Source organism: Micropterus dolomieu, linkage group LG21 (assembly GCF_021292245.1).
Source record: "Micropterus dolomieu isolate WLL.071019.BEF.003 ecotype Adirondacks linkage group LG21, ASM2129224v1, whole genome shotgun sequence".
NCBI classification, from domain to species: Eukaryota; Metazoa; Chordata; class Actinopteri; order Centrarchiformes; family Centrarchidae; genus Micropterus; species Micropterus dolomieu.
In genome coordinates this window covers 7,231,432-7,244,711 of record NC_060170.1, presented here as the reverse complement: position 1 = coordinate 7,244,711, position 13,280 = coordinate 7,231,432, and the positions used below count along the sequence as shown (strand labels likewise).

The 13,280-nt window shown below is 40.9% G+C and overlaps 1 protein-coding gene across 5 annotated transcripts in view; it reads right to left on the bottom strand.

Annotated features, from left to right (window-relative positions):
- Positions 1 to 13,280, bottom strand: part of LOC123959844 (spermatid perinuclear RNA-binding protein-like) — a 72,740-nt gene that overhangs the window by 50,729 nt on the left and 8,731 nt on the right. For all 5 annotated transcript variants that reach the window (XM_046034153.1, XM_046034157.1, XM_046034155.1 and 2 more), the window contains exons 4-6: positions 11,081 to 11,246; positions 7,265 to 7,409; positions 1,912 to 2,039 (exon numbers count right to left, since the gene is read on the bottom strand). In XM_046034153.1, coding sequence (XP_045890109.1) covers positions 1,912 to 2,039; positions 7,265 to 7,409; positions 11,081 to 11,246 — 439 coding nt within the window. The remainder of the gene's footprint in view (positions 1 to 1,911; positions 2,040 to 7,264; positions 7,410 to 11,080; positions 11,247 to 13,280) is intronic.

Here is a 13,280-nt window from a genome sequence, read left to right as displayed (position 1 = left end):
ACCAATTTTTGTTCCAGAAATGCTTTACATCACTCCTCTCGAGGCTCAACCAAAACTAAAAAGGGAGTGCTTGAAGAGTGTAAGGAGAATAGTATCTACAGAAGAAGATCAATGACAATAACATCAACAACTAATTATGCTGGACATTACTGACAATTCAATTTGCACAGAATGACTGTTCACAACAATAAAGTGGGTCATTTCATTCAGGTGTTTTCATTTAAACCTAACAGACACGGTGGATGAGACGAGCATCACTAATTGTATCTGCAGTCATTGCAGATGAGTGGAAGTCTGCGGGTCATATTATCCCTGTGTGAATATGATGAAACAAAATCCTCCTTGAGCTGCTTCACCTTCAGTGCACAGTGCAGCCCTTCACTCTGATATCACTTGGCATTCAGCTCTCCTTCCCTGAGGGGAAGCTGCTCACTGCTTCCCCTGACCTTGATGAGTGGAAGAACTCAGTTCAGCCCGGACGGCAGAGTTGCAGTTCTGACACCTGATTTGGTGAAGAATCTCTTCATGACCTTCGGAGTTACATCCCACTCTATCCTGTTCTTCTTCTACTTGCACTGAAAAATAACATTTTGACTGTCTCCAAGCTTAATATTTACCTTCAATTCATGATCCTTCTAGAAATATTCATATTACAGTCTTACTTCCAAGTCAAAGTGGTTTTGGATGTTTGTACATCTAATGTTGACAAACTATGTTATCCCACTGTTACCATCAAAATGTCGCACAAATCTTAATGAATTACTGTATTTTCCCATCTACTAATGTTATGCAAGTATTAGAAGTTGGGTGCATTGAGATAAACAGTCACGCGCCATTAAACCAATAACCAGGGTTCACACATCCTGACTTATCCTTCACTCATATGTTATCAAGACCACAATCTTTCCCTGAGCTTAACAAAGTGCAAGACACATTAGTGATGAACATTTTTCTACTTTTCATATATGTTAATTTTAGTTAGAGACACTTACGTCAAGGATCTGACCATTTATAGCAAATGGTTATTCTGTTAGAAGGCTCCATCAAAGACCAGAACCTCCTCTGAGGATTCTGCAGGGTAGCACTGCAACTAACAATTATTTTCATAGTCAAATAATCTGTCGATTATTTTTCTGATTACTTGATTAGTTCCTTGGTTATAAAATGCCCTCAAATGGTGAAAAATGTCAACAAGTGTTTCTCAAAGCCCAAGGTGTCGTCCTCAAATGTCTTGTTTTGTCCACAAGCCAAAGATATTCAGTTTACTGTCACAGGGGAGAAAAGAAACCAGAAAATACTCACATTGAATAAGCTCACTAATTGATACACATCCTCCCTTTTGTAAAGACAGAATCTAAAATCCATGTCTTTGAGTCCATAGCCACCGCCCCTGACCTGCCAATGTCAAGCTTTTCGACAATCTCAGTGACTTACAACAGAGAGCTGCTCACCACAGAGTCCTCCAGTTCTGCCTCCTCAGGAGTTCGTCAAGTACATTTAAAAAGTTGGAATCAGAGAATTTTTTTCTTAAAAAAAATTACTTGCACTAATTAAATCAAAATATTTAGCGCTCAATTAAATAGTTGACAATTAATCGCTGCAGCTCTTCTGCAGGGACACGGTGTTGGCATGAGTGTATCAGCAGAGTAGTGACAGGTGTCAGGTTATAATATCTGAGCTGCACACCTGCATGAAACAGCTGCTGCCATTTTGCTGATGCAGAAGCAGCTTCAGTTCTCTGCCATTAAAATCATGTCTTTCTTATGTGATTATTTCAAAACACATTTGCTGCCGCACAATAAAGTATACAAATGTAGTTTTCAAAGACTGGGTTCAATATTCAGGATAAGACAGGCTGCCAGGATGTAAAGACACTGAGAGTGGTTGTGTCATCAGCCCAGCTGTGCTCACCTGGAACCATTTGGCGTGTCGGAGCGAAGCCAGCGCAGCCTGGCACTTCTCCCTGTCCAGGACATCTTCCTCCTCCTGCTTCACTTCGTCCTCCTGCCTCTCCTTGTTGCCGTCCTGATCGCCCTCCTCTGGAGAGAGGGACAGGACAGACTGAGTGTGATCACACTGACCTCCCACACACACACACACACACACACACACACAGACAGACAGACAGACACACAGGCAGCAGGGTTGGACTAGATATTAGGCAAACCCACTGATCTGACCGAATGAGCTAGGAGGGGGGAAATTTGAGAGAGTCATTGATTTTCTGGGAGAGGGGGGTTTCTCATGCACAAGGCAGGATCTTTCATAACATTGACAGGAGGAACCGGAGTAGACGTGAGCACATGCGTCTTGCTGCCCGACCGAAGTCTCACTCTAGATGCAGATCAGTGGCTGAAGGCGATGGAACACGCCAGATTAGTGTGTTATCAATTACGGCGCAGGACGAAAATGAGAGCATGGCAATGAGTCAGGACCAAAAGCCAGATTAAAGATTAAAATAACACTTTGGCACAAGGAGACATTTAGTGGATTCAGAAATACTGGCTCAGGAAGGCCTGAGATTGGGGAAAGGCAGGAAACAGTGCAGACACATTAGTCATTCTACTTGAAGATAAAAAAAAAAGTCATCCTGCTTTAAGAAGGCAGCTTGTTCTGCAGTTTACTGGGGCGCCATGCTAGTATTTTCACTCTTGCGGGGTCGGTCAGATGTTTATGTTTGACTGAAACGGTCTCTCCACACCGGGTTCCTGTGGGAGCGCTCCTGCCATGACTGGAGGCCGAGCCATGGGAGAACGACAGCAGAAGAAGAGTGACAGCAGATGACAACGACAACATAAACATCTGAGAGTGAGAACGCCACCCTGGAAAGAAAGTGAAGGCTGTTTGTTCTCGGGAGCTGCTAAGGGGTGCCCACTGTGGGACAGTCAAGCAGACGAACAAAAGGGGGAACAGACTGCAGACCACACTGCAGAGCTCAGTTGTGAAGGCTCACGGGTTATCAGTGATCTCATCCAGGAAATCTGTGATAGTGACTTCTCTGCCACTGGAAACATTATCTTTTTTCTTCCGCTTGCCAAGTTGCAAATATTAGATGTTGATGAATGTCTCATCACACTGGAATCAGTCCCATTTATGGTTCAAAGATCCCTTTCAATGAGCAATAGCCGGCAGAGATTAAATCCTGGCTATTTCTTACCGAGCTGACAGTAACGCTGACACAGAGCATTAAAAAAAGCTCCTGCTCGCTGGGAGGAGGTTACAGTGTAGTCTCTAATTCCAAATATACGCAGTATTCACATTCCAATTTATTCATCAGCGTGCGATTCATCAGCTGTAATGTGAGCTGAGGAGCGTGTGTGGTTTAGCAGTCTGTTGCTGTCGAGACCGCAGTGAAAGCTGAACAGGATGGAAGAGGTGGAGGACAAACGAAGGAGCTGCTGAGAGACACAGGGCTCGTCCCGTGTCACTCCTCCTACAAGACCAAGGACTGAGGACCTTCATGTTCTGCCCCTGGGACTTCTTGGTAATATAATGTACCACTGTCAAAGTACATCAGCAGCTGACGGCATGATTTGTCAAAGTAGGCTGGAAGAGTAAGGTTTTTTAATCTAGCACTTTTACGTGCACTCACTCAGTTTTGTTTGCTTGGCGCACCTGGAGACCTGAAAACAAATGAAACTGGGAACTGAAGTGAAACCCCACAAAAAGCCATTAAATTACTTTTCTCTCTTAAAAAATATTTTGTGGCAAGAAACTGAAGTCACTAAAATGTACAGCAATAGTTATTAATCACCTTATTCAGTGGCACTAATGCTTCCAGGGTTAATGGACAAGCATTTCTCTTGAGTGGTCATACCTTAAATTCTGGACTCTGTAAGATGAACATTAAAACTGTCAGGGGTGCCACTGGAATGAATATAGACTTTTTTTTGTGTGTCAATTATTACATCGATTAATTTAATCAAAATTTTAAAGTAAAAACAGATTATATAATTACATTTGCCTATTAGAAAAAGCATTAACTTACTTTGGCTATAAATTAATTTTAATGTGAAAATATAATACTTTTTAAATTCCATTTACTTCATTTTATTGTTAATTTAACAGGGACAATACACAGCAGGAGTTAATGCTAGCTCAAAGCTAGAGATTTAACAGTAATGCTTAATACTTAAAGGATGCAAATAAAGAAAATGTCATTTTTGATTATTCAATCAATTCTTTTTTTGATTAGAAATTACTGAGAAATGACAGTCAACGATACATTTTTCTTTCCATTGACTAATCAAATGATTAATTGCCTCAGCAAATACACGACACGGTAGCTCAGTATCTGCACTTTGCTTGGTGAGTGTAGCATTCGAAGGCAGCCCAGGACAGGGTCAGAGAAGACGTCTGCCGGAGCACTCAGTAGATTAATAGACCCTCACTGTGGGGCCTAACGATAAGTCAAAACATCATTTATCATTAATAATGGACTCCCATAGCAATGCTCAGCCATTGTTTTTCACATTTCACTATGTGTAAATGCAAATGACATTTAAATTTTTCTACTATTAAATTTAATCGATTCATTGTTTCAGTCCTAATTTGCTCACTTACTTATTTGCTGTCTGCGTATCACATTCAATCTCGCAATTAATTTGTATCTCCTGCTTTGACATTTAGTTTCCATTTTCTTATCGACTTTCACTTAGAGATTATTCTCTTTAATTTAAACACGGGTATGCAGAGTGCTACCTACAAATTAAATTAGACAGAACAGAACTCGGTCATTAAACGCTAATTAAGACTCCAACACTGGCTAAAAATCCACAATTAAGGAATTACATGTACATTTTATTGTAACTGAAGAAAGTACTATTTCCAGCTCTTTAGTGAAGGATTTGTATGCATTAACTTTACAGACTTTTATCTTAGTATTATAAGGATAACTATGACTGATTCCTGTAATTCTTTTGCAGACGAACTGTGGAAGCTGTTTCCCAGAGGCAGGCCATGTAGGAGCCATCACTCACAGGTCAAGACCACATACAGATAAGGACAACCCCCACTAAATTCTCCCTGACATCATCATCTAAGGGGAATTTTGATTAGTGACCAGGACATCAGATTAATTCAATTAACACCGTTTTTACAACATGAAATTATGGGATGTCATTCTGAGCCAATAACGATTGAGGGGTCAACCCTGGTAATTAAAACAAACAAGCACATATCTGGACATGGGCTGCTGGTTAATGGAGTCATTTTGTCATTTTAGTCTGTGTGCTCTGTGGTAGACATGGACCAGAATTTCATGGTGACCCAGAGAGAAGTCCAGTCAACAGAGGAAGGGGGGAGGGGGGGTAGAGGAGCATGTCTGAGGCAGAGCGTGAGTGGGTTGGTTTGATTTGGTTGTCGGGGAAGCCCCTTGTACCCGGGGTTTCCTGCTGCCGGGTGGGGGGGGCGCCTCATCAGCAGCGGGGCCGCAGAGAAGTGTCAATCCACACGGCACGCTGACCTGCGGAGCTACGGCAACAAAACCAACAGTCAGTGAGCAGAGGCCAACTTACAGGAGGTACACCCTAAAAACCAGGGGTCATCTAAGAGCCAAAGGGATTCAGTTAGACTGTGATGGGTTACTCACCAGACAGAATATAACTGGACGGGTTCCTTGAAGAACTCTCATATTTGTTAAGTGAAATACCAGAGATAGGGTTTGGATACATACATATATATAACCGGATAGTGTTGAGAGAAAGGTTTTGGTCTTTTGACCCGTGAACAACAGTTTCTGGTGCAACAACTTTGCAGTAATTGTGATATAATAGGTTTAAAACTTTAGGATTCCAACTTTCTGACATGTGTCATGGGATCAGCTGACCCATTAACAAGAAAAAACCCACCGCTCTATCGATGTTGTTGAACTACAAAACCCCTTCGCTCACAATCACACACTGGTGTTAACGAGTGGTCTCTCTTTCTGTAAGAGCTCGCAGAGAGAAAATTAACTGGACGATGTATTCAAGTAACATTTTGGACTTGATGTTTAAGACAGTAACATTCAGCGACTGCAAAAAAATGAGCCTGCACCCAGAAAGTTTAATACATTTCTCTTTACTGTTAAAAAAGAGCGAGAAGAAATTCAAAAGATTTATTAGCCTTTGATCTTGGCGAATGCAGATATTTTGCCAACCGGGAACTGGATCCAAAATAAAACTGGCCATTTGACCCAAACCCTAAGCAGAAACTCATAAACACTAAATAAGGGGATTTTAAGTGTCGGAAACACGGTCAGTTCTGCTCTTGTTTGTGTGTTTACAGGACAGGTAGAGGGACAGTCTTTGTTTATTGGATTTCACAATATAACAAACCCATATGAGAAAAACAAAAACAATATCCTTGTTAGTGCCGACAGGATGTTGAACCTGAAGGGAAAATGGTTTTCTCCTTGTTGTGACTCTGCGCTCAACAGCTGTGCTTCGGAGTTGCTTTTCTCCTGCTTGACAGAATCCATTTTTTTACCTTTTGTGACAGCGTGACTCAATCTTTCCCACCGGGAGCGGGACCACAATGGGGACTCGCTGTTCCATAATGGCAGCTCTTCTGACTCGCTTTTTATTCATTTTTAATTTCATTCCCATTTGTAGGGAGGAAAAACAAACACAGTCGACGCACTGAAGCGTCGGCTCTTAAAATAAATAATAGTATCGACAGCTGACAGAACGGAGAGCTGGGTTTCCCATCAATTTTTGGTCAACATGGGTGATTCTTTCACAGAGATGAACTTTGTTGGTGTGTGTGGGATTATTTCACTTGAACAACCTCTCCTTTACTATTTCTGACCTAAAATGATGTCTGTATGTAACATGTCTGGTCTAAAGGAACAACTTCCCTACTCTGATTTTTGGATCGCTGAATCCTTTCTGATCAGACGCAGGATGATACAAGAGGACGCATGAGACAGACATCTCCTTTTTCACCAATCCCAACCCAAAACATCCCCTGCGGAAATCATCCTGCCCCAGCCATCTGCTATTTCCACCACACTTGACCCACATCCATATCATCCCTTCTCCTTTTTCCCCTGTTTGCCTCTCAGCTTTCAGCCCTCTCACAATATCATCCTTCCAAATTTTCCCCAGATTATCTCCTATATCAAGCTCAGGTGTCATAGTACTTTTATACAGGGCAGAATGACCCCTCCCCCCTCTTCCTCACCCTTTTCCTCTCTCTTGGCTCTCGGTTGTCATATAAAGGTCAAACAAAAACAGGGGAAGCATCCTCCCAAACAGGAGGCACAGCAGGTGGTTGTAAATACCTTCTTCTATGGTGCTGTGTTCCTCCCTCATGGTTAGGGAGGAGAGGGTGATCTTCAGCTCGAGTTGGGGGTCTTTGGTGCTGCAGACCCGGATGGCAGCCTCCGGGACACACGACTGCACTTCGTATTTGTCCTCCGTCATTGTCTGCAAGGCAGGGCCGCGCGATTAATCAAGTATCGAATATCACAGTCGCAGCATTAACTCCTGCTGTTTCTAAAGAACAAGGCGCTGTCCAAAAGACATTCTAAAATATATTTAAATAAATTAACTTTATTTACCCTTAACTGCAGAGATGATCAGGATTTTACTTGAAACAGACAAAGATACTGAACCCCTTTCTAGCATGAAATGCAGATTTACATGTTGGTCTCATGTCTGAATAAGTGTCCGCGTCAATTTAAGCAAAAGTCACAATGGCAATCTTACTAGGCCAGACCTGTAATATTTCTGTCACTTTCAACAAGTCTAAACTAACTGCTGTCAGATTAAATTAAAAGCTGCAGCTGCACACCTAAAACATTCAGAGAGAAATGAAATGCAAATCGTGTTCGCCTGATTAACATCACTGCCCATTTTATGTTGTTGTTGACATTCTTCTCAGGTCAGATCGTTCCATAAAAATCATTTATGCCCTTGCAGTGTGGGGGCAATAAAAAACCCTTGTACAACCACATGATTAATAAGTTGTCAGCTGAATGGAGGAATAAATAAATGAACAGCAAAATGCTTTAGATACCACATGTGAGCAAACAGGAATTAGTGTTTTAAGCATAAGTATAAGTTTAGGAGATTTACTGTGAGAAGCGGGGTGAGCATCCCTCGCGATTACTATGATCCTTTATTAAGGTTTCACACGAAACATCAGGCATTGTAGCACTTTCCATAAACGTCCTGACACATCTGAATGCCGGCGTTGGGAACATCTAAAAGCATCACTTAGACAGGTGAAGCCAGCAATGTTACATATCCCATGGCTTTAGAGACATGCCTTTATTCATAATGTTCATTGTTTTATATTTCACCATATTTCAGTGAAAAACCTACGTGTTCTGATCCTCTCCCAGAAGTGTTCATGTTACCTGTTGTCTTGATAAATTCAGGATAATTTGCATTTCCACATCGCTAATTCTGTTGGTATCGTTTCAGTGACTCACTATTCTCTTGCACTGTCTTTGTTTAGAAATGCTTTGCTGTCTTTTTGATTGTTGTTAAGATACTGTCAATGAAACGTAAAACTTCCTGCACAAATGTTTTACCAAAAAAAAGCCTTCTAGGGGTTCATCAGGAATAATCCATTTCTTGGTAGGATTTTAATTTGAAACATACACAGGAAGTGTTGGGTTCATATACAGTATCTTAAAGTTATAAACCTAAAGATTTCCATGACATCAAACCCCATTTTTAAACTATTTATCTATTAGCTGTCATTGTTAGTGGTAAACTTCATTTCTAGTATTTATACAAAATAATTATTATCTGGGTGCTGAGAAAACTGGTGTTAAAAAAATCAACCATGATTTGACATAAAACTACACATTTTGTCATTACCAAACAGGCCTATCAAAGCAGGAAACGGCACAAACTGTTGTGTTAACATGCAGCTTTTCTCCACATTTCAGTCAGCGTTTCCACCAGTGTTGTTATTGCCAGCCAATTCCCAGCACGCCAAACTATCTTGTTTTTCCTCAAGATTCGTGTTACCTTCAGTGTCATGTTTTCAACTGCATTCTCTCTAACTCGTCTCTGTGAGAAATGACCCCATCCATCACCCCTCTGCTTGTCAATCTCTCCCAGTTTGGCCCAGGAAATGAGGGCTTCAAATGGTTTCCTCCATTGATGATGAAGCACGCGCGGCAGCTATGGCAGGTAATTAACTGAGATGAGGCACAGGAAGCACATTTAGGCTCTGTGTACGTCGGCACTGCTTTGTTAACTAGCAGATGCTTGGGGCGGGTGCTCTGTGGAAACCCATTTGAAGTGTAGAGTTGTTTTGATAAAATTATTTGTAGAACTCTCGGGCTCAGGATGTGCGATGTTAAAAACACACAAAGCTCTCAGGGTTGCTGTGATGCATGATATCCAATTGAAACAGCAAGTCGGTGCTGTAAAGAGAGGGCCCCAGAGGTCAGAAGTTGTGGTGTGACGATGATACTGCAGTCTGTCCTTTAGACATCTCACAGAGACAGAATGGAGATAGATCAAGTATAGTCTCAGAAGCACAGGCCACTTCCTTATCATATCATCTCCTCTGTATCCCCTTCTCCTACTGACTAAAAATAATCCTTTCATCTGGTTTAAGAATGAAAAACATTTTCTCCCCGAGAAAGGATTTATTCCGCCCAGAAACGCCTCTGTAACACATCATTATTCTGGGGACAGAAGAATGCTTTGCTGCTTAAACTCTTTTCTACTGATGATGATGATGATGATAAATGATTTAAACTTGTTACGAGTATATTCTTTTTTATTTATTAAAATTTTTTAATTGTGTAATTGCGTTGGAGATAGCAGACACCTCTGGTAGTTTTTGCAGTGGTTTTCATTTAATTACTATGGCTAATTTTGAATCTAATGCTGATCTTACAGAAGACTTGACTGCTTGGGATAATCGCGAGTATCATACAGACATTAGTTAAAGGTGTGTTAGTGTCCGTTTGCATTCTTGAAAAACAAAATATTCTAAAAAATCATGAGGGTCAAATAGTTTATCGCTCTATATGTTCTAAATCTATTTTAACTGAAGATTATTTATTTTTCAACTGTTTTTACCAAATCTGCAGCATGGATGAAACAATTATTCATTCTGGCTGTTTACCATCCTTTGTAGGCATCCAGTTGAAGACAGACTGTCCCCTTTTAAGCATTTCTATTTCCCTTTCTTTTACAATCTGTCCAAGCATTTGTTAAAATTTCAAATACCTTCTCTCCCCAGGTGGCGAGACTCTTTAACTCCCCCTCATCCTCCTCACTCAATCCACCATAAATGACAGTGAACTTCCTGTTATGCTGGTTTTGCAAATTCCCATACGCCTAACTGTTGTTTTATTTTATTCTTTATATTCTATTCTACTTTATATATTTGAATATCTGTTTATATATTTCCTGCTGAACATTAACTTTAAATAATCTAAAGCATGTTTGTATAACTTCCTGTTGTCCTGTGTATATCTGATAGAGTTCACTTCGTTCTGATGTACAATATCCATTTTACAGAGAACGCAAAAGAGCATAAGGACGTATATCACTAAAATGTGTAGATGTAGAGTTGTGTTGTTTAACAATGTAATCTAATCTCAAAGCTTTCAATAGCATCTCACAAGATCATTTGGTTCCTGTATCACAGATGAAAATACACCCACATATCACAGCTGACAGGATGTTTTGTGTGTGTTTTGCATTCTTTTATGACCAAACTTAATGTCACAATGACTAAATAATGCTACACTTTGAATGTATTATATCTACACTGCGTATTATCTATTTTCACATTAAATATTTTGCATAATACATTGTCTACCACATCTTTACAAATCCCTCTCCCATTTGTATTATTATTTTCCTCATGTCCTGCTTCACTTCAGGTTGTCTCATCTCCAATGTCACCAGATAAACTCTCGTACTTTTATCCCATATAAGGAATTTGTGGTTGTTCTCTGCGGACAAGCGTTTCCACTGAAGGTCGGATCACAAAGATGCTTTTTTTTTTTTTTTTTACGCCTCCCCACCCCAAAGTTCTTTCTTCAGCTGTGCTTTCATGGCTCATTTTGGAGGCACTGTGCTGAAGACTTTAATGCTGGAGGTGTGGCTGAGTGTACCTGGATCTGCAGGGGGAGGTTGGCGCTGATAGTGTACAGCAGCAGTTTGGTGGGTTTCTCCCTACACATCAGCACCAGTTCCAGGTCCATGTCCCCTTTGATCAGCAGGCCTTTAGCCACCAGACCGACACGTGTCACCCCGCACAGCACCGACGTGCCATCCGGTCTGAGGGCAGATGGAAGACAGCCAGCGTCAGAGTCTCTCACACCCATACAGAGGCTTACAACACACAAACACAACCATTACAGTACAACTATTCTATCTCATTATTTCACCACTACTCAAAAGGACAAATCTTTCCGTCTTTATTGAAAAGATTCATAGACATCTGAACAATGAGATCAACGGTGTATCTTCATCCTGTCATGGAAAGTTTAATTGCTTGTTTTGTCCCACCAAGAAACCTATCTACACTAACTCAACTACCTGAAGCACGGTATTCGCTTCAGCTGAACTTTAAGATGTATTTTTTCAGAAGGGATATTGTGGATATTGTCCATTATTGTTACTGCACTTTTTCGGAGAAATATTGTCAATTTTGTTGGAAAAAGCGATCTCTCTCTTTAAAAAAATCTCTTTAAAAAATTAAAGACAGAAGCTAAAGCCTACCAATCACACAGTGCAAGTGAACCACCACATCCCCCGACGATTGAGACAAAAGATGTGTAACGATATGAACGACAACAACACTGTACCTGTAAAGCTGGGTAGGCCTCTATTCATTATTACAAATCATTAAAAAGCAGAAAAGTAGGGCTTTATTACGTTACAATCAGTAGGAAGTTAGCTAGCGTTAGCTAACTAACATTACATTAGGAACAATCCACAGCCGACATTTCTGGATTTGTTTAAGGTTTTGGAAAGAGAATAAATTGTACTTCTCCTATCAACCTCTTTGGGTAACGACTGTCACTATTACAAGTGCCCCAGGAACAGCGTTTGACCAAATCTTAAGAAAAATACAGCCAAAAAAAAAGCTAGAAAATTACTCTTTTTGCATTAGAGTCAATGGAGCGCATCCATGAAAGTGATGGACCTCAGTAATAGCGAGTCCTATGCGGCGCTGTGATTGGCCAGCTGTGTATTCGGGGCGTGGCTTAGCAAAGGGTCAATTGTAGCAGTATCAAGTGGGAAGATTTCGGTCAGCGATCTGATGTGAACGCGGAAGTCCCTGAAACCTGCATTCTCTCTAACGGCCAGCAGGGGGCGACTCTTTTAGCTGCAAAAAGAAGTCCATCTCCATTAGAAATAATGGTAAAATGAGGCTACTTCTCAGCTGAATAATTACCTCAATAAAAACTTTCATAATAAGTTTATGGTCTCAGTCGCTAGTTTCATGTCTTCTTCAATACAAAATGATGTTGATTTAGTAAATAATGGTCACATTTATTTTAAAATAGACCATAAAGCAGAGTATGTTTCAGGGCGGGATTATCTATGATTGAGAAGTCGTTACCATGGCAGCCTGTCAATCAGGCTAGAGTGACTCTTACCCACGGCTCTGTGTAAATTTAACCAGCGCCATTGAAAAAGCTTATTAGGAGTTGGCTGTTCACTTTCTCTGGTGAGTACATTGTGTGTCTGTGAGTACAGTTTTAGGCACAGACAAAGTTATCAGCCCTGTTAAAATGACAGTTAACGTGAGTTACAGGTGCACCTAGCTAAGCAAGCTAGCTAGCTCCACACACGGCCGTTAGCTCCGCTGTATCGTCACTTCCGGGCACTTTCTCAACATGGCAGCGCCCTATTGGCCAAACTCGAGGCTTCAACATGGCAGTCCACAAACCAACGGGTGACATCACCATGACTAAGTCCATTTCTTATATACAGTCTATGAGCAGCATATAGTTCCACCTTAAAGGGTCAGTTCACCCAGATTACTAAGAAGATATTTTCTCATTCACATATTATTTTGTATCTAGTGATGCAGTTAGTTTAGGGTTTATGACGCTTTTGATACAAAGTGACAATTGCTATGTCAAGGATGAGCCATGCGCCTTTGCCACAGCCATTAGTTTAAACACACGCAGGAGCACATGCTTGGGAAAGATGCGGTTGCAATCTGAAACCTCACCAGCCTCTTTAAAATGTCACTGCTTTTGGTCCACGGGTACTGTGTGTACTGCCAAACATTTCGGCTTGCTTGCGTATATCTTTCCTGAGCCCCATGGACATAGGCAAAAAAAAAAAAAAAAAATA